The sequence below is a fragment of the Grus americana genome, chromosome 8 (assembly GCF_028858705.1).
Source record: "Grus americana isolate bGruAme1 chromosome 8, bGruAme1.mat, whole genome shotgun sequence".
NCBI lineage: Eukaryota > Metazoa > Chordata > Aves > Gruiformes > Gruidae > Grus > Grus americana.
Window position 1 is genome coordinate 9,502,120 of NC_072859.1, and position 23,840 is coordinate 9,525,959.

Sequence of the window (23,840 nt, forward strand, 5' to 3'; positions counted from 1 at the left end):
CCATTTTATAGGCTACAATCAGTCGTCTGTTTTCTTAAATGGAGAGTCCTATGGTTTTTTAGCCTGCCTTGCATGGAAGCCATTTCCACACCGATTACACCTGTTTCTGTACCTTTTCCAGCTCTGCTACACAGTTTTTGAGATTTTGAATACTGTTGCTAACCTCAGATTGCACATGCTACATCAAGCACTTACATGGCAGTTTAAATGCAGTCTCTGGATGCACCTATACTAGCATTCTAATTCAGATCAGGAGTGTAGCTTTGATGCACATTTCCTGATTGTCCATATGCTTTGGTTCACATCACAGAACAGTCTCTGATAGACCACACAAACTGGATTCCTTCTGGATGAAGCTAAAGCAGCAAATATACTCCAGGAGAGCACACAATTCACTCCAACCACTAGCAGGCGTTCAGTCCACAAGACCAGTCCGAGACAGTTCAAGATAACCCCTCCCCATCCTCCAACGGTCTTGATGATTGTGATTTTGTTTCCCAAGCAGGAACAGTCTATCATCTTTTACCACTTACTCATTTTGTGGTTTGCACTGAGTGGGATGACCCAGACTGAAAGCATCTTGCCACTGACAAGGATAACAATGATCGATACTGCAGAGCTATACGAAACTACTTGAAATCCTAAGTTTAAACACAACTCAGTTGATTTCCTCTCCCTCACAGATGAGCAACAGCAACTCTGTTTTTATTAAAACCAGAAGACTTCCATCACATTATTAAGCTACAGCAGGATGTGCCTTAATGATGTTTACACTGAAAAAGAACTGAATGATGTATCTTACACAGACCTGAATATCCTCCAGTAGCTACCAGCACATGCACTGGAGTAAGCTGTATCTATTACAGCATGAAAGCTAAAGAAAAAAGATGAGAACTAATCTAGAACTATCAGTCTAGGAAAAAAATAAACAAGGCGCAGAACAGTAACATTAATGAACTCAGACAGTGTGCTCCAGTTAAGGTCTGGCTGCTTAAAGAACCCGAACCATAGCTTTCCAACTCTCTCCATGTATATACCCGCACACAGACAATATGTTGCTCTAGGGCTTTGGTGTCTGCAAGAAAAATTGGCTACAGGCTGTTTGAGGAAGTCATTCTTCTTCATGATACCGCAGTCTGGTGACAAAGACTAAGAAAATACGTTACAGTGCATTAACATTTTGGGCTGTCTCCATGTTGATCTAATTGCTTTCTGTGAAGATCATTTATTATATGTCTAGTCTGCTGCCACCAACAAAAGTCTGTGAAAGTGAAGCTGTTTGTACTTACTCCAGTTTCTCTCTTTAGCAGAGAGTGGAGAAGGAAAAGATTTTAACATATTTTCATTAACACTAAGCTTTGTCTTGAATTTTTTAAGTACTACAATACTTAACATAAGAAAACTTCTGCAGACATATAAAAACTTTGGAAAAAAATTATTCAGACTAGCCAAGGACTGCAGTGTATAGAACACACCAATTTGGGGCCAGGATCACTTCAACTGTCCAGAGATGAAATAACAGGGAATGAGTTCATGCAGCAGCTTTGGCTTGAGTTGTATGATATTCCAAACAAGTAGTTACATTCCTCTTTTTAAAAAGAGGTTTTGCATCATGAAGTCAGAGACCAAATTGTTTACATCCATTCTTGTTTGCAGACCTGCTCAGGATTATCACTACTGGATAGCTTTTGACTAAGTGTCTGGAACCTCTGGCAAATCTACCTGCTTCCCTGGAGAAAACATGGAGTTAAAGCACCAGTGCAGCGTTTGTACACTAAAAGCACATCCTCAGGTACATCTATCACTGTTTCAGACACTACCGGCTACATTTCAGATGGTATTTATCTAGACTGTCCTTCTTTACTCAGTGTTCTCCAAACACTGTCAGCAACACCAGCTCTCCCCAGTCTGACTCAAGGTACTCTGTGCAATAACTACATTTCAGTCTATGCCACACCAGTTTCACTTCCACTCATTTCTTCAGCTTGCATAAATGAAACCCAACTATTCCTGTCCTTGAGTTATTTTGTTTTAATTGATAATCCCTAAAACAGTTTAAGGTCCTTGGTCAAGCCTCTAGTCCTTGCCTGGCTTTTCCTGGGGAATCAGCCACAACTGCACACCTGGTCCTGAGTGAAATAGTGCAGCAATGCTTAAATCTGGAAGCAGTATGGCACTAAGCATTACATAGCTGGTTCGGCATCAAGACAAACATGCCCCTTGCTTGACCATTTTGATAATCAGAAGGGAGAGAGGAACTAATTTATAATGTCAGACTGCTTGAGCAACATTGCTCTGCACAAATGCTGAACAAAGATTAAACGTAGCAAACATTTCTGCTAACTTCTTTTGCAGCCTCGCTTTTTGTAGGTTGTATTGTATTAATTGACCACTCAAGATAGTAACTTCTGGTTCTCAGGAAACACAGACCATAAAGGGAAAACATTGGCATTGCAATCAAACGTTAATCAGTGATCCAACTTCTGCTTCCTAGCTTTAAACGCTACACCACCACTAACACACACACACACACAGAGTGTTGTAAATACAGAGAAGTGAAGGGTTCATTGCCAAACCTTGCTTCAAACAGTACTAACTAGATTCAGATTGTCCTCTGTCTTCAGAGTCTTTGTAAAGAGTCATGCACTTTACAAATAAACACTGCTACCTCAATTTAGTGTTCCAAAGAAAACTCAGTTCTGAGCAAAACTTAAACTCCATTCCAACATAAGCTGTATTTCTAGCACAAGGTGGTAAGAATGTGTCTCACACTCCACAGAGTTGTTGGTACACACACTGGGAAAGTTAACAAAGAGCTGAAAGCACATACCATTTCAACTTTACATTGGCTGGCTTCTTACCTTTGCTATCTTCAAAGACGCACCTTAAATGTGGGAATAAAAAACTATGCAAGTATTTTCTCTGTTCTTAGGAAAGATCTGGGTTTTCTTGTCTCAACTCAACAGAACACAACTTGACTAATGAGTTTATTTCATACGAAAATTACCCAATGCACAGCACAGAAAACAGGACTCTAATAGAAATCCACATTTATGTTGAAGTAATTTTGTGTAATATTTTCCTCTAAATTTTCAGTATTTTTTATCCTTTCTCACTACAGAGTAGAAACATGAGAGAAAAGCCCTCTAAGGACACAACTAAACTAGATTCCCTCACACACCTACCATTTATATCCTCATATTATTTAATTGCAACAGGAAAGGCAATCTGCTTTTTCAGTTAAGAGCCTCTTTCCTTCAACCGGAAGAGTGGTTTGCTTAGGCAACATTTCTTTTGTCCAGTTTCCTTGTGGAAAGTCCTTCACCGGTTTCCTAGCGAAGAGTGACCACATTGAAAGCCCGGCACCTCCCCACAGCTGGCAAGCTGTGCAAATGTGTGCCATCAGGACACGCACAACATAGGGCCTCACGCGTACAGCTTGCTATCAGCTGATCTCAGTCTAATCCATTGGAAGGGCTGAGCGTTAAGCTAACAGTTTATCCCTCCTAAGCTCAAAAGAAAGTCCTGCAGTGTTTCTTTTTATCCTGCAACATCTGCTTAGATTAGCAAACAAAAACACGTGTTGCAGAGCTCAAATGACAGCTGCATCTGTGCAGCTCTGAGTGCCACATATGGCATCTCCGGTAGTCGCAAGATGTTTTAACCCTGCTGGCGCCAGCTGCATCCCAAAACATTTGCTCTTTTTCAAAGTGCTGTTTCACAGCACGTGCCAAAGAGCAGTTGCCACTGTTTTATCATGTTTCAATAAACACAGGTAAGATGTGCAGCATTTAGGGCAATACCAAGTCTTAAAACTGCCTCCCTAAAACAGCTTCAGGTGGAAATACGCACACAACCATCGCTCAGAACAAACAGCTATACATTACCCCAGCTGCACGTTTGACTACTGACCATCACAGATGCATATGTGAAGTGAGATGACAATAAGAGGGGTTTTGTCAATTAAACCTTGTATTCAGACAATAGCAAGGTGCCATGCTAGTCCTGATTACAGGGAGTCACAAATCTAAGGGCTGCTGACAGGCCTCTTCAGTCTAGCCTTGCGTGGCAGGCAATTAACATTTAACAATGCAGCGCTCTTAACTGGTCTGTACACTGACAGACCTCTGTTAGCTTCTTGCAAATTCAAAATTAGGTTTCCATTGTAGTCTGGCTACTGAATTATTTGTAGCAAATAATTTTTCATTTAAAAATGCAGCCCACATGCAAACCTGAATAGTGAGGAAAATTTAACATCAAGCATGAGTGGCAATTCCCAGATGCTAGGAAACCAAACAACAACATCCCTCCAAAGCAGCCAGAAGGCACACACCTTTGAGAAACAGTGTCCTGCACTGCTAATAAGTAGGTGACTATACTGCAAAATTTCACATGAATGGCCACCGGTGTTTTCTCCCTCACACTGAGAGATGCAATAGGACTCTCAGCTCATGACAACTGCACTTGGAATACCACACTGGAGAATGACACCCTGAGAGTTTAAAAGCCACAAACAAGAAGCTTTGGTACTTTCCATAACCATGCCTTCCTTTGGACAACAGCTCCACACTGCTAGGAACCAAATCAAGTCAACACCTGGTTTGCTAGCTCCTTAAGATGTCAAAGCTGACAGAGGAAAAATAACCCACACACCTCAAAAGCCATTTCTGTTTACACATACTGCTTACTGTGAGCTACTGTGGAAAAACTTACTTATTTGCACAGTGACTGTTCAGAGCTTACCCCTTTTCTACTCATTCAGTATATCATCAAAAGGGAGCCCGAAGAGATTAGAAAATGAAACTCAATACCTGAAGTTTCTAAAAATTGTAAGTAAAATCTGGGGAGATAAAGGGGATGGAAAAAGAATCAGGCCTACTGCTGACATTTCCAATTAATCTACTTCCAAAGGGGTGTTTTTATTATATGGATTAGAAAAATGGTTTAGCACTAATCAAAAATCAGATATATCAAATCTTCCTGTATGTAAGAGAGCTCCAGCCATTGAGAGCTTGCAGTTGAGAAGACAAGCAAAGGAAAAAAAAAAAAATATCAGCAGTCTTCTGCCACAATGCTTGCCTACTTCGTCTGCAACTCCAGACAGGCCAGCAGATATCAAGCTGTTCCTCCCCATTCTTTGCCGAGCTGCCGAATTCCCTGCTTACTGTTAGAAATCCTATCAGACAAGCCCAACTACAGCTCTGTCTTCCTGAAACTCTAAAGTGACCTGGTTCTCCCATTGTATCCCACATGCAGGTAACAGAAAACTGTTTCCAAGCTTTGTTATTAGCTATCATCGCACAGTCAGAACTTACATCCAGCCCCATCGCTGGTGTGGTGCTTTGAAGCAAGGGCTTAGTCACTGGTATTTTGCCGCTTGTTGAGCCATTTCCAGCAGCTGGAGACAATGCGTTCACCGTATGATTGTGAAGCTGCGTGGTCCCTCCAGTGACAGCAATGACTGGCTGGGAGGCAGGAAGCACCCCAGAAGCCTGGAGCTGTACCACAGCAGGCTGGGGGAGCACCACCGATTGACCTAGGACACAAGAACAAACAGGAGTGCTCAGTGTGTGATACAACACGGATTTGTACATGACGGGTTTGTAGGGGAATACTGATATAGGAGGTAGAAAGCCTTGCTTCCTCTCCTGCCCCACACGATTTATCTCAAGTCCAATTCTTCTGCATTAGTATATTCAACAGGAGAGGAATGGAAAGAGAAGAAAAAAAAAAAGCTCAAAAGTTGGCAAGGCTCTTAATCCACCCTGCAAACTAAAACTAGACATATTAAAGGGATCCAAGAAAGCAAGCTCTCTCCTAAAAGCTCTTCAAAGTTAAAAAAAGTCAACACTTGTTAGAAACATTACTCATTTCAGTACTGCTAACGCTTGATGCACTTTGAGCAATTTTTTAAAAGAACTTAGCCAGCTTACCTCAATCCTTCTCCCTTTTGTCCATCCCTACTTTACTGCTGTATTCAATGGAAAATTTACTACACAGAAGTGACTCATACCATAAACATCAATTCAGAGCAGAGAAAGAAGTTGAACGAGAAAGAACAATGCAAGTTACACTTTCAAAACCTAAGTTAAAGCCTCAATTCACACTAAGACAAGATCAATTTTTTTGAAAAACGTCCTATGTAAGAAATTTTATGCACAAGCTGAAGAGAGCTTAAAGAAAAGCAAGCAGAAAAAATGAGGTAATTTTGACAGAGTTTGAAATGGAATTAAAAACAGTCACTTCCAAGAAATTTCAGTCCAACAACTACATTTAACTCAAGCAGATGCTTCAGTAATATTTTGTTGTCTGAAAACACATGAACGTCTCTCTAATCCTTTGTAACAGGATGACCTTGCCAGCTTTCAGAAACAGCACGTTCGTTCCAGCTGAGCATTCCAACCAAAATGCACAACAATGTATTACAGGATTTACCCAATCTCCTGGAAGGTGAAAAATGAAGTAATTTACCTAGTGCCAAGGTCTTTTATGTATGAGGTGTAGGATCAGATCTCCTTTTTCTCAGAGATAATCCTGAAGACATCGTAAGTTAGTACCATCCTATTTAAGAACCTCAAATGGTGAGTTTGAGATTATTTCAACAATTTTTTTTAATGCATAAAGTATGTGATGCTCGAAGATGATGCTTTCTTCTTTAAGCTTTTATGAGAGGGACTGTAAAAATATCATTCCTCATGATCCACTGGAGATAATGGTATATTTCAAGGTGGTAACTCCACCTTATCATGTGCAGGGGATGTTAGTTAACAAAAAAGATCCTTACGGTTTTTGTTATAGAAGAGGCACTATGGAATTTTTAAACAGACCATCAGTTAAAGTAAATACATGGCATGGAAATACTTTCTCAAAAGTATTTCCTCTATAGTGCCTCACAGAAACTACTCTCCTGACTTTTCTTCAGGGAAAAGGAGAAGCTGATCTTCACAGTACTGTATTTATATCCAAAAAATCCATATCCCCAACATTCCTTATTCCAGATGGTATTTTATCAGCTGGAACATCAGAAGGAATAAAAATTAGGTCATGCTGACTGTGCTGACCTGTGTTTTAAGCCGTCTAACAATCTTAGGCATGCTGTAACAAAATTCAGCGTCTCCAGCTTTGGCTTAACTTCTGATGGAAGAGCAATTAGTAATGAAGACAAATTTTTCACTATTGCAATAATTTCTAGATACATGCCCTTAACTATTTGCCTCTTTTTGCTTCCACGCCTCAGTGCCTGTACAATCAACTGCAAGAGACTGCAGCCATCAGCTGGTGAAAAGGAGCAACAGCATCTGACGATTTCAGCAATGCAAGTAATGTCCCCACTGCCTTAGCTGAAGAGTAAAACAATGCTTTGGATTCAGAAATGAAGGCTCAAGGTACTTCAAAAATCTATTACAGGTCAACAGGAGGAATGAAGAATTATCAGTGGACAGGAAATCACTTGCCTTCTGTTACAGCTTGCAGCTGTAAGCAACTATTCTAACCTCCAACATGGTGCTCTCAACTTTTAGTAGATTTCACAACATCCTATTTAATGCTGTTAGTGAGATAAAAAGCCATAAACTCATTTTCCCACCAGCCTGTGGCAGAATATCACGTGGGTAAAAAAAAAAGCTTTTATCACTCCTCCTAAGCTTTCAAACTTTGTTCAAGCCAAGCCAACTGATTGTGCTGGATCTTCCCTTGGTTACGACAGAACAGCACTGTAATCACCTTATGCAAGACTTGCCATCACAAGCAGAGCAGAGCAAAGGGTCCCTAGAGACTCTTCCAAATCAGCAGTTCTATCTCCACAACTGCCAGAGCTCAGCATAGTCTGTTTTGCTATACTGTCTTCCGTTCCACACGATGCCCAGGTGAGTGCTGCTCCTCACAGGACTATATGAGAGAGGAATAAGGCCAGCTTCTCAGCCCAAAGCCTTTTCAGCAAAGCATGCAGCACACCTCTTTTTTTTTTTTTCCTACCCGTCCCATTTCACCCGCCAAAGCTAACTTCCTTCTCGTGACCATCCCAAACAGACATTACCGCAAAGACCCGGCTCTGTTATGACAATTCACTTACCTTTAGGGGGTGCTGGCTGGATGTTAACAACTGGCTGATGCTTTGGCAGTGGCACAAGTGTGGGAAGAGTCTGAATAATGATGGTTTTAGCTGGGATGCCAACGTTAGCCTGAGCCTCAGGTACAGCAGGCAAAAGAGGTTTGGGTTGTATTGAAGGCCTGGGCACGGCCTGACCACACCTCTTCAGGGTCCTCGCAGAATTATTTGCTACGAAAGGAAGAAGAGTCAGAGTTGGACCAAAAGATATTAAATATTTAAGCAGTAATAACATGGCTTTGGTTTGGGTTTTTTTTTTTTAACCCATTTATAATTTTTGTTAAAAAGACATATCTGATCACAAATTCAAGTCAGAAATTACAGGATTTACTAGCCTTTGTTAGTTGAACATCCATATGCAAGACAAAATGCATACTAGCTGCAGAATCAAAGTAATTCGATCTCATACCAGACCGAGAAGTGACGCTGACAGCAGGCTTCTTCCCTCCATCTCCTTCAGGGGATGCAGGGCTTCTGCAGCTCTTGCTGTAGAGAGAGATGGGAGACATCTGGGAGCTACAGCTGAAGTCCACATCGTCCTGCAGACAGAAAGCACATGAGACTAATGCTTCAGAAACACCTAAAAGTATCTACTAGCAGCTCAGAGTATAACTGCCTTTATTTACATCTGTGTTGCTGCTTCAGCGAACAGGAGAAAGGTTTTGTTCTGCAGTTTTATTCTGGTCAATGCTAAGTACCGCTGAAAAACAGAGAAGTACCTCTCCTTAGCAGCAGAGCGAAGGGGGGGGGCAGAGGCCAGCAACTGCTACTCAGCAACTTTTAGAAGGCATTTTGTTTGGCAACCAGGCCAATACACACAACTGAGGAAACAGAACCAAACATGCTCTTTTTAGAATGGGCTACAGCAGGAGAGGAAGGAAAACATCACTGAAGGGAAGTCGTTTTTGCAAGGGTTGGAAAAATAAGCTGTTTCCTCTTATGCCATGAAGTTGGTCAGACAAGTAAATCAGTGGGCTTTTTGTTTGTCACAGCCGATTCTGAATGACTACTGCTATCTGTGTTAGATGGAGGTTTCTGCATACAGGCACATTCTGCACTGGAGAGTCCACAGACAACGGAGAAGGGACCGAACAATTTGAAGTGGCTGGTGATAAGGGTTCTGTCTTCACGCTTGCATCTGCAAGAGGCGGATAAAGAAATTTTACTGTGCAAGTCTTTAACAATGGGAGACCAGTAAAGCATGCACTGTCCCACACCAGCTATCTAATTCCTGAAGCAAGGCACAGCAGAAAACATAACAAGATCAAAGATACTAAACAGCTTAGCTTTTAGGGCAGTCCTCACCAGCTGTACCCATCCTACAGAAACACAGCCTGACTTCTCATCACAAAGCTAAATGCTGTAGGGCATCAAATAGTTTCACATAAGTTACCGCTATTCTAAAGTTATAACAGCTCACTATTGTGGGGTAGGGGGCAAGAGTCACACCTACAAGAAACCCAGAAGGTTAGTTACCTGTATAAGCATGGCCTGTAATATTCCAAAGATCCGAGTCCCAAGACATCAAATCCAAATCAAAATGAAAGTTATAGAGATCATTTTCCTGAAATGACAGTTCAGAAAAAGAAACAATACAAAAAGACAATATACACTGAAACCACCAGCCATTGTGTTCACCTTCTTACAGCTCTGGAAAACAAAACACAACTATCACTTCAGTTGCCTTAAGGCACGCAGAGATAAAAGCCCTCAAGGGGGCAATTCTCAACTGGAATACACAATACAAGGCTTCTTTTAAAGCTTAGACCTGTAGGAAAGGAGCTGTCAGTGTAAGACCATCACTAATTATTGTACTGTTATCAGTAATTTGTAAAGCAAAAGTTCTAAGTCCAGTCATTGAACCACCTCATATAAAGCACAAGTTTTAGCAACTTGTTGCCATCCTCCCCCTCATCTGCATTGAAAGGTTTACTTAATGCCCTTCCATTATCACATCTCAAAGCACTTTATAAACAAAAGCAGTGGCAGTTTACCAGCTGGAACAGAGACACAAGGACTGATTTGCTCAAGATCTGATGAACAGTATGTATTAGGTCTCCCTATGCTTGAAGAAACCAACATCGTGATGATTATCATCTTCTAAAGCCAAGAACACCAGTTTCCTCTTCTAACAGAAAAAAAAAGGCTAAAATCACTTTGTACTGTTATTTATTGTAGGATCTTTAAAACAATGATCAGGTTTTTTGGTCCATTTTTTCTGCTGATGCATCTGTAAGTCTCAGTTCCCTACTCAAACATGACATTTTTTATGAGCACTAGCATGAAAAATTTAAATATCACATACCCAACTCATACAAATATACAGCAAATATTTTCTTGCTAAAAACTATCCTGCAAATGTACTTCTCCTTAAGTTCTCAACTTGCCTCAAAAAGGGAGGCTCAGAAAGTCTGCAGCCTGCATAGATATTAGTATTTGCAGGCTAGAATGAAGAAAAAGCTCATCAGAGCATATTTATAGGAAGAATGACCAAAAAAAGACAGCCTGATCTGTGCAGTAAGAGCCTCCACACAGGTAACTAATGCTGACCTGCTGATGGGCGATACCTTGCCCTTGTACAATCAAGCAGTTCCCACATTTTCTTCAGCGTCTGGCTCGACAACGCCTGTAGGAATGCTCTTGGCATCTGAGGTTTACGTCAGATAACCTAGAGGTTGTGCTGGAGGGGCATTAGGTCACAAGGAGCAGAAAGAAGGCAGGGGGAAGAACACAGAGTGGAGAATCCATGAGGCAAATGGCCTGGGACAGAAAAAGCAGTAAGTACAACTGGACAGTGAGAGACATAGGGATTGACAAGCAGGGCTGCAAGCAAAGGGTTTAGGGTAAAATCTTGAAATAGGCAAGAAAACCAGAAACCACCTCACGGGCAAGGCGACAAAGCACAGTACTGGTGGATGCAGAAGTAACGCACCCACGCGTCTCCTCTCTGCGGCCCAGACACGTACTCCCGGTCAGCCCTGCCTCGCAGGGGAAGTTTGCCTTCACCGGGTCAGTGACAACACAGCTCTTCCTGGACACAGCGCCGCAAGCCTTCACCTTAAACTCTCTCCTTTAAATTTGGCTTTCAAGTCTCTAGCTTTTCTACTCGCTGTTCATTAACGTATTGACAACTCCGCGCCTCAGCAGCTAACGCAGCGGGGAGCCGGTGAAGGCCTGTAAGCCACCAGTGCTCCAGCCGGCCGCCATGAAACGACCCACCGCTGCTCCCCGGGGATCCCCCGCCGGGCCGCGAAGGCACACCGCCGGCCTCCCGCCGCCCCCGCCCGGTACTCACGTCGGGCTCGTCCGTCGGGGCCCGCCGCGGCTCCGCGGCGCTCAGCAGCTCGCTCAGCTCCTCGCCCAGCACCGCCTCTGCGGGAGAGACAGCGGCCTCAGCGCCGGCCCGGCCCCAGCGGGGGAACCTCCGGCCCGACTCCCAGCCCCCGACCCCCCGTGCTCACCCCAGTCGAGGCCGCCCCCCGGGGCCGGCAGCAGCCCCGCCGGCTCCCACTCGGCCTCCGCCGCCGCCATCGCTTCCGCCTTCCTCCCGACGCCCACGTCTCCTTCCGGGCAGCGCTCCGCCCCGCCTACGGCGGCCGCCGGCGGACAGACGAGGGGGCGGCGGCCCCACGGGGCGCGCGTGGGTCCCCATGGCCACTGCCCACGCGCGGGGCTTCGGTTCCAGCCCTCAGGGTGTGAGACGGGGCCCTCCCCCCCCAGGCACACAGAAGCGACTCATTAGACACAGGCGTTTATTCAGGCCCTGCTGACACAAGCCCGTGGCCAGAAGCACGAACAGGGGGAGCCGCGGGGGAATGTCCATGGGCAGGGAGGCAGCTCCGCGAGTGGAAGGGCCTGGCGGTGATGGCGGCCTAAGGGCCTTCAGAGGTCTTCATGCATGGGTGGAACAGGAAGGCAGCTCCACGCCCCCGGGAGAGGGTGGGTGTATACACGCAGCGTGGGCGCAGCCTCCCGTGGCAGCGCTGGTCGGGACTGCAGCCAGAGGCGTAAAGTCCCTCTCGGCCCCGGCAGCAGCTCCTGCTGGGTCTGCAATGGCGGGACAGGGTGGCGTTCGGTCACGGCCGGGCTGGAAGCACAGGACAGCCAGAGCTGGGGTCACCCCCCCGGGCAGCACAGGGAGCTGCTGCTCCACCTCGTGCCCTCCCAAGGGGTGTCCCCACCTGGGAGCACCCCAGCCCCGAGGAGAGCCGCCCGGGTGAATTTTCCATGCGTGACCCCCACCAGAAGTAGGGGGGGATGTCTCCAGCAGGCTGTGGGAGCGCAGGGTGCAGCCACCATCTTGCCGCGCTCACCTTACAGGTTGGCGTTGTATGCTGCGTTGGTGAAGGTGCCCGGCGATCCTAGGTCACTGAAAAACAGACACAAGGGTGCCACCTTGGGGGAGAGGGCAGGGGTTAGCGCAGCCCCGTCTGCCCCAAAGATGCTCCCACCGCGATAAAAGCAGCCTCGCACAAGCAGATCTGGGTGATGGTGGGGTGTGATGGGCACAGGACAGAGTATGGCTCTCACCTGGTGGGGTTCAGGAGCTTCTTCTTCTCCTCTGATAACAGCGTGGAAATGTCCACAGGGATAGAGCAGATAGAAGAGAAATAACCAGATCTGTTTAGTGAAGGACTTGAGAAACTGCAGCAGCAGTGTCTGAAACTGAACCATTTGACAAGCACGGGATGGAACAGGGAGGGGGAGCTGAAGGACCCTTCTTCCCCACCGCAATGAAGGTGTTTTTCTGGCTCTGCCCTCCAAATCTGGCTGCTGGCGCTTTCAGCTGGACAAACTGCCAAGGAGGTGCTGCCAGACCCAAGCGACCCGCAGCAAGTAAGACACGTGGACTGAGGCAGTCACACTGTTAAACTCTTCTGATCATTCCACCCTCCCCTGGGACTCCACAACCACCTTGTCTGAGACCCCCCCCAAAGCGACGGTGTGCTGCGGGAGGCGTTTCTGTACCTCTGTCGCTGAGCCGCTTGACGAGGAGGGCAATGAGCGTCCCCGAGAGCACGAGGCTGGCTACCCCCAGAGCCGTGCCGCTGCTGTAAGCCAGGACTTGCTTTAAGACGGCACCGTCCTCTGAAGGAGATCCATAGACCCACAGGTTAGAAAGTTGTCAGAAGGACTTCATGGCACCCAAGCTACACCACGTTCAAGGTGTGCTGCAGCAAGCCGGACCCCCCCAGTGCTAGAGGACTGGGGGTCCCACCTGTACCTGCACAGACAGGGGGACGCCTGGTCCAGTTCCCTGTGGCTGCACACTGGAGCACTTCTGCTCCCATCTGAACAAACCCCTCCTCACAGGAAAAGGTGCATGTGGAGTTGTACGTGAAGTTCCCGTGCACGTGAGAGCAGCTCAGCTGGCCTCTGCTGGGGGCCTCCAGCACCGGGCAGCTGATGGCTGGAGATAAAGCACAGTCCTAGCATCAGTAGGATACAAGTGATGGGATGGGGACTCGTGGGCCGGGGAGTCAGGGGATGACTGGGGGTGCTGAGGGGAAGGGGATGCTGAGGAAAGCCATCTGCTGCAGCAGAGCACTTCCAGACACATGTGTGATCACAAGATCTACCTTTGCATTGCGGCACATCCCCAGTCCAGGTCCCTGTGACTGTGCACTCGCGGGTCTCTGGCCCCATCAGCACAAACCCCGTCTGGCAGGAGAAGGCACATGTGGAGCCAAAGGTGAAGTCCCCGTGGAGGTGGGAGCAGTTCAGCTTTCCCTGGTATGGAGCACTGAGCACCGGGCAGGAGATGGCTGTGGGGTGAAGAGCCACACTTCAGGCAGGAGCTTGGGGACTGGGAGGCTGAACTGCTGGGACCAAGAGGCTGGGGAACATTGTAATGTCACCCCAAGGCAATGACACCCTGCTCTACCTTGACAGCGTGGGGCATCCCCTGTCCAGGTCCCTGTGACTGTGCACTCACGGCTCTCTGGCCCCATCAGCACAAACCCGGTCTGGCAGGAGAAGGCACATGTGGAGCCGAAGGCGAAGTCCCCATGGAGGTGGGAGCAGTTCAGCTCTCCTCGGTCTGGAGCACTGAGCACCGGGCAGGAGATGGCTACAGGGACAGAGATACACTTCAAGCAGGAGCCTGGGGACTACGAGGCTAAATGTTGGGATGAAAGGACCAATACACCCAAGAACGTCCAAGGGACGACCCAAGGCCTGTGACACCTTGATCAGCAACTCTACCTTTGCATTGCGGGGCACCCCCAGTCCAGGTCCCCATGGCCGTGCACTCACGGCTCTCTGGCCCCGTCAGCACAAACCCCGTCTGGCAGGAGAAGGCACACGTGGAGCCGAAGGTGAAGTCCCCATGGAGGTGGGAGCAGTTCAGCTCTCCCCGATCTGGAGCACTGAGCACCGGGCAGGAGATGGCTGCGGGGTGAAGAGCCACACTTCAGGCAGGAGCCTGGGGACTGCGAGGCTAAAGTGGTGGGACAGAGAGGCTGGGGGGACACTATGATGTTCCCTGAGATCAGTGACACCCTGAGCTCTAGCAGTAGCTCTACCTTGACAGCGTGGGGCATCCCCAGTCCAGGTCCCCATGGCCGTGCACTCGCGGCTCTCTGGCCCCATCAGCACAAACCCGGTCTGGCAGGAGAAGGCACACGTGGAGCCAAAGGTGAAGTCCCCGTGGAGGTGGGAGCAGTTCAGCTTTCCCTGGTATGGAGCACTGAGCACCGGGCAGGAGATGGCTGCGGGGTGAAGAGCCACACTTCAGGCAGGAGCTTGGGGACTACAAGGCTGAACTGCTGGGACCAAGAGGCTGGGGAACATTGTAATGTCACCCCAAGGCAATGACACCCTGAGTTCTAGCAGTAGCTCTACCTTGACAGCGTGGGGCATCCCCTGTCCAGGTCCCTGTGACTGTGCACTCACGGCTCTCTGGCCCCATCAGCACAAACCCGGTCTGGCAGGAGAAGGCACATGTGGAGCCGAAGGCGAAGTCCCCATGGAGGTGGGAGCAGTTCAGCTCTCCCCGATCTGGAGCGCTGAGCACCGGGCAGGAGATGGCTACAGGGATAGAGATACACTTCAAGCAGGAGCCTGGGGACTACGAGGCTAAATGTTGGGATGAAAGGACCAATACACCCAAGAACGTCCAAGGGACGACCCAAGGCCTGTGACACTTTGATCAGTAACTCTACCTTTGCATCGTGGGGCATCCCCTGTCCACGTCCCCATGGCCGTGCACTCACGGCTCTCTGGCCCCGTCAGCACAAACCCCGTCTGGCAGGAGAAGGCACACGTGGAGCCAAAGGTGAAGTCCCCATGGAGGTGGGAGCAGTTCAGCTCTCCTCGGTCTGGAGCACCGAGCACCGGGCAGGAGATGGCTGCGGGGTGAAGAGCCACACTTCAGGCAGGAGCTTGGGGACTGGGAGGCTGAACTGCTGGGACCAAGAGGCTGGGGAACATTGTAATGTCACCCCAAGGCAATGACACCCTGAGTTCTAGCAGTAGTTCTACCTTGACAGCGTGGGGCATCCCCTGTCCAGGTCCCTGTGACTGTGCACTCACGGCTCTCTGGCCCCATCAGCACAAACCCGGTCTGGCAGGAGAAGGCACATGTGGAGCCAAAGGCGAAGTCCCCATGGAGGTGGGAGCAGTTCAGCTCTCCTCGGTCTGGAGTGCTGAGCACCGGGCAGGAGATGGCTGCAATGGGAGAGAAGGTCTTAGAGACAGGATAGATGAGGTTCAATCTAGGGATTAGGGCTGAATCCCTATCAAATAAAACCCAATCTATGGTGATATGTCTTTGATTTACCTTTTGCACCCAGACAAGTCTCACCTCTTCAAAACCAGTAGTCACGTAGCTGGGACAATGATTTTTCTGCCACATGAGCGATTTCCTGGGGGGAGGGGTGCAGGGGCCCAGTTTCTGCTCTGCCAGAGCCCTGTTTATCCCCTGCACTGCCTGAGCTCACAGCCCCCAGGACGATGGACCACCGCTGCTGCAGTCCTACTTGCCTCCCTCCCTGGAGGGGAACAGAGACCTGCCTCCATCCTTCTCACAGCAGCAGGAGGAAGGACACCCAGATGGCTTTGGGGCTGTAGGGGACCCGGATGGGATGACTGTGATAGCGACAGGGACTGTGTGCCAGCCTCCCAGGCTGTGCCTGGCATGCGTCACTGCGTACTGGGGCAGCACCCAACATTTGCTGGGGCGAGCGGCTCCACTGCAGGTTAGTTAGGGACCACTGCAGTTTAGTGCCGGGGGGACATCAAACCAGCACCCAGCCCAGGTGAGACAGACCCCATTCCTTGCACCTTCTGCTTTCAGACTGACTCCAAACACTTCCCTTGGTAGACTTTTCCTTTCCTAGCCATCTTACAGGCAAGCAGGCTCCTGAAACCCAGTGCTGGGGCACCCCACAGCACGCAGCCCAGGCTCTACATTTGCAGGACTAGGGAGGGGTGGGGGGGGCATCCAGACCCCCGCCGGCTGCGCATCACAGCCTCCATGCTCCCATCGGCTCAAAACCCCTCCTGGCAGGAGAAGGCACACATGGAGTTGAAGGTGAACATGCCGTGTGGGTGGGAGCAATCGACCTGACCCCCTTTGGGGGCAGCCAGCTAGGGCCACGCGATGGCTACAGGCAGGGGCAGGGCACGAGAGGGCAGGGCAGGCAGCCTCGTCCCTCGTGGTGCCTGCAGCACCATCAGCCATGCCGCAGCATGGTTTTGGAGTAAACCCAGCTAGCAATGCTTGCTAATGCAGCTTTGTTATCAGCAAAGGTGACTGACCGACTCATCTGATTTTTTTGGGGGGGGGGGAAATAAATTCATACATACAGCCAGCAGGAAGAAAACAAGGAGCTGGGAAAGCAAGACTTTGGGAACTTGAAAAGCCTGGAGCAGGCAGGCTCAGCCCAGCTTGCCTGAGGAGACCTCCACAAAATTGGAAGCCAGCTCCTGACCCTGCCACCACTGTGAATGCTGGCCATGGGACAGTCACATCACATCTCTGTGCCCATTCCCCTTAACTGCAGAAAGTTTTGCTGGTCTCAGCTGCCTAAAGCAGCCCTGGCATCATCAGCATCACTAACTTCAAGGCAGGCTTTTTTTTGTTTGTTTTTAATATATATACAGAGACCCTGCCCACCCCCCGATCCCTCCTGCTGGGTCTCCTAATACAGAAGGTCCCCAGTTGCGTCCTGTGCCTGCTCCAGTCCTTGACTCATCCCATCCTTGTGCAAACTGCAGACACACCACGTGATGGCACAGGAAAGGTGGAGCAGGGCTTTCGCATCCCCCAAAAAAGCCCAGCACCTCTCTGGGGCACCTGGCTGCAAACCCTCAAGCCACCGATGGAAAGACTTCCCTGCCCCTACAGCATACCATACTACAGCTTTCTCTCCTTTGCGGCTTCCTGCCCTGCTCTCTCCCTCCCAGCTTGTATCTAACCTCATCTCCCCGGTCCTCGCCCCACGCGTGGCAGCCCAGCCCTGCCTGGATACACCCTTCCCCCAGCCGCAGGACGGCAGCCCCCCTTCACTCTTCTCTGAGGACCCCCAAGATGCCAAGCAGCCTCCCAAGGTGGATCGGCCAAGGTGGATCGGGGTGGGCTTAGGGCGGAGCAGACTGTGTCACTGGGGTGACGGAGGTGCCACAGCACCGTCCTGCCCCTGCGCTCGGTGCAGGCAGGGTGCTGCTGCCTGGGTGCGATTCAGGACAGGGAGCAAGAGCACGGAGACAGCTGGAGAGAGCAGGGGAGCTCATCCAGAGTGACAGCCGCTCTGCTCATCGCATCCTCATCGGATGCCCCCCGCATGTAGTGCCAGGAGCTGCTTCCCTGAAAGGCAGGGGCACGGCAAGCCCAGCTCACTGCTCGCCTGAGCAATGTTGGGCACGCAGGGCTGGCCCCCCAAAGCATCAGTGCTACATCCCTGAGACCCCCAGACCCTGGCAGGCCCTACCTGTGCACGTGGGGGTGTCTGCTGACCACCGCTGGGAAGCCAGGCACCGCAGCGTGCCCACCCCTCGCCGCTCGAACCCCTCCTGGCACCCAACCACGCAGGTGGAGTTGTAGCTGAAGTCTCCGTAGGGATGGCTGCAGTTCATGCGCACTCCCTTGGGCTCAAGCTTGGGACACTGCACAACTGGGAGAGATGCGGCACCACCAGCTCGTTAGGAGCATAACGAACTTGCCCGCTTTGCCGCTGGGGCTCAGGCTCTCCAGTGGGGAGGGGGGGAGGGAGGGATGGCTCACCGTCCTCGCACTCAGGGCCGTAGAAGCCGGGGTAGCACTCGCAGCGGTAGCTCCCGATGGTCTCCACGCACTCGCCACGCTGGCTGCACGGGAAGGGCTGGCAGGAGGCTGCACATACGGAGGGTGGTCATCAGGAGCCAGTGGTCACCCTGCCAAGGTCCCCAGCCCACCCGAGCCGAGTCCGTGCTGCAGTCCCCCTGCTCACCCTGGTAGCACAGCGCCTTCTTCCTCCGGTTGCAGGGCTCATCGTTCCACTTGCCCGACTCCTGCTGCCGCTTGATGTAGATCTCCACACAGTCTTGGTTGGAGCGGCGATTGTTGGGCTCCCCGACTGCCCAGTTCTCCGCCTCCTTCGTCAGCGCCTTCCTGGTGCCCACCCAGGTCCAGATGCCGCCCAGCTTGCGGATGCCGATCCAGTAGTAGCGCCCATGGAAGGGCAGGCTCTCATTGAGGAACTCGATCTCCTGCTTGTTCTGGATCGCCACCAGGTCGGTGAAGAAGGTCTGACAGTAGTTCCTGGCCTGCTCCCAGGTGTAGTCCCCTTGGTCGCTGTAGTGGTACGTCCAGGCACCCACCTCCACTCGCGTCACTGCGCACGCAAGAGAGGATCGATGCAGAAAGGATGGGAGCTGGGTTGGGGATGGGGTCCTTTGGGACATGGGGGTGATCTAGGGCTGATGCCAACAGCCAGCTGGGCAAGGGGACAAGGATGAAGGGACAAGCGTGGGTGAGAATGGGGCTCTAAGAGGGTTCATGGAGACCTGGGTGGATTGGGCATGGCAGAAGGAGCTGAGGTGGGACAGAGGGGGACAGCACAGGGATGAGGAAAGTGGAGAGAACAGGGTGAAGGCTGAGACGGAGAGCAGCACAGGACGCGGCAGGCAGAGTGCAGGTGGCAGAAGAGCCCCAGGCGGTGCTGCCAACCCCTCCTGCAGCACGAGGGGTGCGAGCCCAGCCCCCACAGCCCTGCTCCCCTGCCCACAAAGGTTTCCCAAAGGGGAAAAACGCAACATCAAGATGGTTCTTTAAAACACGGTTCTTTTCTCGAGCACAGAAGTGTACTACTTCAGTTTTCTTGCTTTACACTTCTACATGAGAGTCAGCTTGGAGCAAGGCAGAGCAACGAGTGCACCCCCACCCCAAAAGCATTTGGATCCTGAGCTGCTCATCCGAGCCTGAAGAGTCTTGTAAAACTCAGTTATTGCAAAACAACATCTTGCAAAAGTCAAGTTCACATCCTGGTCATGCCCACCAAGCAGGGCAAAGCCAGACATTAACTGGAACCCACACCCAGAAGCAAAAAGCACTTTGCTGAAACTCTGCTCTTATTTACAGTATTTTGCACCACAACTTGATGCAATCAAAGTGTTTTAGCCACAAAAAAAAGCTTCCTCCCTCCTCCCCAGAAGCAGGTATCCCCACAATTGCAGAGAATGATACAGGGATCATATCTCCATCTGTGCAGAAAATGAGATGGGGATCAAAGTTTGCTCCAAACAACTGGCCTGAGGTACCCCATGTCTCAGGAGAGCTATCTCACTGTGGTCATGCAGACAAAGGTCTGGGCATCACAGATTAGATGCAAATCTAGGGCTTCCCAAGTCTAATTAGGGCTCTAGCTTGGTCAACAATTACACATTTGTCTAAGTAGAATTCCCATAATTTCTCTTTTTTCCTTGTGAAAGGGCAAACTATCCACTTTGTTCAACAAAATTGAAGATGAGGAAAACATTGCCTCCAACACCAGCCCTCCTCTTCACCCCTTGGGAGCTTGGGGCTGCAGGACAGCAGCTCAGGGTGCCTCCTGGGAGCCTGCCCCATCCTCAGCTCCCACCACCCACCTCCTGGCCCTCGCAACCTCCCCCACATGGCTCAGGGCAGCCACCCCCACACACCCCATCCCCAAACCAAGAAGGGCCAGGGAGCCCAACCACCACACGCTCTCCTATCTCTTTCCTCCAGCTCTACCAGTAACACTCCCTCTGCCACACAGCTCACCCCCACTCCTTCCCCTCAGCCTTATGTTACCTCTCCCTGCCCCACCTGGAGCTGAACCCCCAGGTGGGTGCTGTTTGCCTGCGTTTTGACTCCTCAGCCCCCCTGGTAGCCCCCAACGCCTCGCCCCAGGGCGGTGCTCAGCACCCACCACACTCGGGGTGCCTTTGCATTTTTGTTTTCTGCTCAGAGCTAAATCTCAGCCTCCTCCTGACACTTCTGCATTTGCCTCTGTTTCTTAGCTCAATCACAAAAGGTCCTTTGGAAAATACCCCAGCTCATGGAGGATCCCCGGGGACAGAGCAGGCACCGACAGATTTTGCTCTCTGCAATGCCCAAGTGTGAAGGAAATATCCCACAGGCAGCAAAACCAAATTAGTTCCTAGTATGATTTCTTCTCCTGATGTCAATTAGCAGCTTTAACTCTGTGTGGTGCTGCCCCAGCTGTGCTCCCAGCCCTTGGACCTGTGGGTCCTGTGGCTACATCCGTGCCCAGCTCTGCAGCGTGGGCACGGGCGTAGGCAGGGGGTAGAATTGCTGCTGCCTTTCTCCAGTTCATGGTACAATGCACCAGCTGCCGTGCTGCATTTGGGGAACCAGACACCCCGTGGGGACCGCACGTGTGGCCTGGCCGTCCCCAGGGGAGCACGGTCCTGCGATGGATCTGGCTGGAGGGAGCAGATGCAGCCCCCTCCCAGCCCAGAAAGATCCAACCCTGGAGCTGGCAGCCAGGGCAGGTGTGACTGATGACCCCCCAAAATAACATTGCTGCCCTTCTCCAGTTTCCTGGACCCGCAGGCTCCTCGGCAGCAGGGTCACGCTGGGCTTACGAGCAGGTGGCAGGTGGCTTACCCCATGCGATGGCAGCGATGCCCAGGTAGCAGATGCCACGAGAGCCCAGAGTCCACGTCCTCCCGGCAGACCGCAGTCCCACAGCAGTGCCCTGTGTGCCAGGGAGGGAGGCATGAGCATGCATATCCCACGGGGGCTCACCCACCCCACCATGTACCCACACCGCTGCCAGGCGATCCTGGTGGCTGCAAGGCCACGTTGCTTGCGCCAGTTTGCACGCAGGCACGCGCGGTGCCGCCGGCCAGGTACAGCTCAGCTGCAGAAAGGGCCCCTCCAGCGAGGCACTTTGTGGGTGTTGTGCCCGCAGCACAGCTGGGCAGTGGCAGGGTTCACTCCTGGGGAGCCCCTAAGTGCAGGGCATGCCCTGTGCCCCCCACCCCTCCCCGCCCACCCAGGGCTGGCACCTGCCTCTGCAGCGGCAGTGCCCTGTGCGCCTGGCACGGACGTGCTGCCCAGGGCAAGGTGTCTCCTGGGTCCATCCCGCGGGTCCCTGGCAGCGGCACCGGTTCCTGGCAGTGCCTGCCTGCAGCCCTGCCCTCCCCTAACCCCCTTTTTCCAGGCAGACCCGGACTCATCCCCAAGGAAAGGAGCGGGACCTACCATGTCGGCGCCGCAGACCAGCTGCCGGCAGCAGCAGGCGCGTCTGGCCCTCGGCGGGCAGCGGTGCTCACACTTCCTCCAGCGCGCAGAGCATCGCTCCCTGCCCTTGGCCTCTTCCCCTCCCGCCCCAGCTCCGCTGCCAGCCTGCATCCTGCCCCACGCCCCCGCCTCCCCCACCGCAGGGCTCTCCCACCCCCAGAGACCCCGCTCCCAGCACGGGGCCGGAGGGGAACAGCGGGGTCAGCCCTGACCGCAGCCCTGGCGGGACCCAGCTGGGCACCTGCTCCATGGCACGGGAGCTGGGGGCATCCCCACGCTGCACGGGAGCCGACCCGCGACGAGCTGGCCTTGCCCGAACCCCCCAGGAGCTGCAGAAAGGCCCCCCAGGAGGCGTCCAGCCCCAGCCCAGGGTGCCCAGGGCACCGAAACCTCTCCGACCCACCACGTCCATGTCACGATGCCCACGCTGGCTGTCGGAGGACGGAGGAGGGACAAGGTGTGATGACTTCCTACGTGGACTGAGCGGGACCGTGGCTCGCAGCCTCCCGGCTCCTGCACTGGATGCCCTCCTCGCTCGCAGGTTTTTCGCTCTGGCTGTGACTCTTCATACACCTTTTATAAACAGTTACTTACACAATGTATTTTCCTGTCTCTGCCTTTAAGCCTTTATGAGAAAGGTCCAAGAACTTGCCAGAGGAACTTCCCCTGAATTGTTAATATCCTTTATGAACTTCCACCGATGCTTCAAGAACATGCCTCATTGTGTCCATCTCCCCTTGGATCATTCTTGAATCATCATAAACATCATAAATCTTTCCTTACCTCGTTTTCCTGCTAACTAAAATTGTCTTGGCAGGGTTTTCTGCAGGAATTATTCTGCTCACTTCCAGCTAAAGCCAAAGCGAGAGCCATGCAGGTCACATGCATTTTCCAGTTCCAGAGAAACTGATGCTGCTCCAGTGGGACTCACGCTAGACAAAAGGAGGAACCCATCCCACTGAAGCCGTAACCCACTACAATGCCTTTGTTTGCCAATGTAAATGAAACTCGGTTCCTGTCTCTGGATATCTTCCTTGCAAAGTGTTTTAATGCAATCATCTATTTTTATGGGATTGCTGAGGATGAGCCTGTATGTCCAGGAATTCAGGAGCACTCGCTTTCTAGCAGCTCATGTGCAGAGGGTGTGCAATTACGGCAAGGGAAGAAGCAGATGGGTGGGCAGAGAGGCTGAGGGGCAGCTGCTGGGGCAGGAGAACATCTCCATACGCTGAGGGTCACCCGGGTGGGAGCTGCCTCTCCCACGTGGTGGGAGCTCTGCTGGGAGTCAGAGGGGTGCTCATGGGTTCATGGCTGCGGGGGGAAGTAGGCTGTGCCCCTGCCAGTTTCACTTGTGCTGAGACCCGACATGGTAGAGCAAAGCAATAGAAAAAAAATATCCCCACCTTTATTTTTGTGACTAAAAATACTTTCTGGTATTGTTTTAGAAACAGAAGCAAGGTGACTGAGACCCTGAGGCTTCCGCTGCAGAGAGCAGAACATGGCCAAGTTCAAAGCTGTTTTGGAGGGCAGGTACCCATGGGTACCTGGGCTCAGAGAGGGGATCCTGCATGGCAGGACCAGTACCGAGGGTTGCTTTGCAGGTACTGGAAAAAGGGACACGTGGTGGGAGGGAGAGAAGACCCGAATCAGCTCTGCTAGGAGCTGGCTGATCGCATCCTGTCCCCCCAGCCACCCCTCTGAGGGCACAGTGCAAGCTGCAAGCCAGAGCTTCGCTCAGCAGGGGCCCAGGGGAGCAGGTACAAAGGCGCTTCTCCCTCCTCACTGTCCCTCTGGGCCCTGCAGGGATCTGGGATGGAAATGTGCCTCCTTTGCTGTGCCCCGGTCCTGAGCCACAGACAGAGGTGATGCTCTCTCCTGAGCACCCCGCCGCGGGCTGTATCTGTGGGGAAGGGGCCTGGGTGTCCCACTGCCACCTCCAAACCACTGCCAAGGGTGCTGTACAGCCGGTGGGGCTGAGCGACCCACCCGCAGGCTGCGACTGCAGGGCTCGCCGGGGGGAAG

The 23,840-nt window shown here is 51.4% G+C and overlaps 2 protein-coding genes across 5 annotated transcripts in view; both read right to left on the bottom strand.

Moving 5' to 3' along the window:
- ATF6 (activating transcription factor 6) overlaps positions 1 to 11,670 on the bottom strand; it is a 79,998-nt gene extending 68,328 nt beyond the window's left edge. For both annotated transcript variants that reach the window (XM_054833450.1, XM_054833449.1), the window contains exons 1-7: positions 11,569 to 11,670; positions 11,403 to 11,479; positions 9,584 to 9,671; positions 9,151 to 9,245; positions 8,517 to 8,646; positions 8,072 to 8,278; positions 5,316 to 5,536 (exon numbers count right to left, since the gene is read on the bottom strand). In XM_054833450.1, the coding sequence (XP_054689425.1) occupies positions 5,316 to 5,536; positions 8,072 to 8,278; positions 8,517 to 8,646; positions 9,151 to 9,245; positions 9,584 to 9,671; positions 11,403 to 11,479; positions 11,569 to 11,638 (888 nt within the window). In that variant the 5' untranslated portion in view covers positions 11,639 to 11,670. The remainder of the gene's footprint in view (positions 1 to 5,315; positions 5,537 to 8,071; positions 8,279 to 8,516; positions 8,647 to 9,150; positions 9,246 to 9,583; positions 9,672 to 11,402; positions 11,480 to 11,568) is intronic.
- Positions 11,671 to 11,842: 172 nt separating this feature from the next.
- SELP (selectin P) lies at positions 11,843 to 22,374 on the bottom strand. Of its 3 annotated transcripts, none has more exons than XM_054834242.1 (17): positions 22,222 to 22,373; positions 21,180 to 21,270; positions 18,538 to 18,921; positions 18,333 to 18,440; positions 18,040 to 18,222; positions 15,590 to 15,775; positions 15,271 to 15,456; positions 14,951 to 15,136; positions 14,632 to 14,817; positions 14,312 to 14,497; positions 13,992 to 14,177; positions 13,687 to 13,872; positions 13,332 to 13,517; positions 13,076 to 13,195; positions 12,638 to 12,668; positions 12,421 to 12,476; positions 11,843 to 12,154 (listed from the first exon to the last, which is right to left on the bottom strand). In XM_054834242.1, exons 1-16 carry the CDS (start codon positions 22,228 to 22,230, stop codon positions 12,422 to 12,424), a joined length of 2,469 nt encoding a protein of 822 aa, XP_054690217.1. In that variant the 5' UTR covers positions 22,231 to 22,373; the 3' UTR covers positions 11,843 to 12,154; position 12,421. The 3 variants fall into 3 exon arrangements, with proteins under 3 accessions (XP_054690217.1, XP_054690218.1, XP_054690219.1); XM_054834243.1 differs by lacking the exon at positions 22,222 to 22,373 and adding an exon at positions 21,780 to 21,884 and having other exon boundaries at positions 11,843 to 12,194; XM_054834244.1 differs by lacking the exon at positions 13,687 to 13,872 and having other exon boundaries at positions 11,843 to 12,194; positions 22,222 to 22,374.
- Between the last annotated feature and the right edge of the window lie 1,466 nt (positions 22,375 to 23,840).

What these genes read in the sequence shown, in the direction of transcription:
- SELP (XM_054834242.1), bottom strand. An exon ending in GGATGCCCCACGCTGTCAAG is followed by an intron (nt 14,818 to 14,950) that starts GTAGAGCTACTG and finishes TTCACCCCGCAG; the next exon opens with CCATCTCCTGCCCGGTGCTC. An exon ending in GCGTCCCCCTGTCTGTGCAG is followed by an intron (nt 13,196 to 13,331) that starts GTACAGGTGGGA and finishes GATCTCCTTCAG; the next exon opens with AGGACGGTGCCGTCTTAAAG.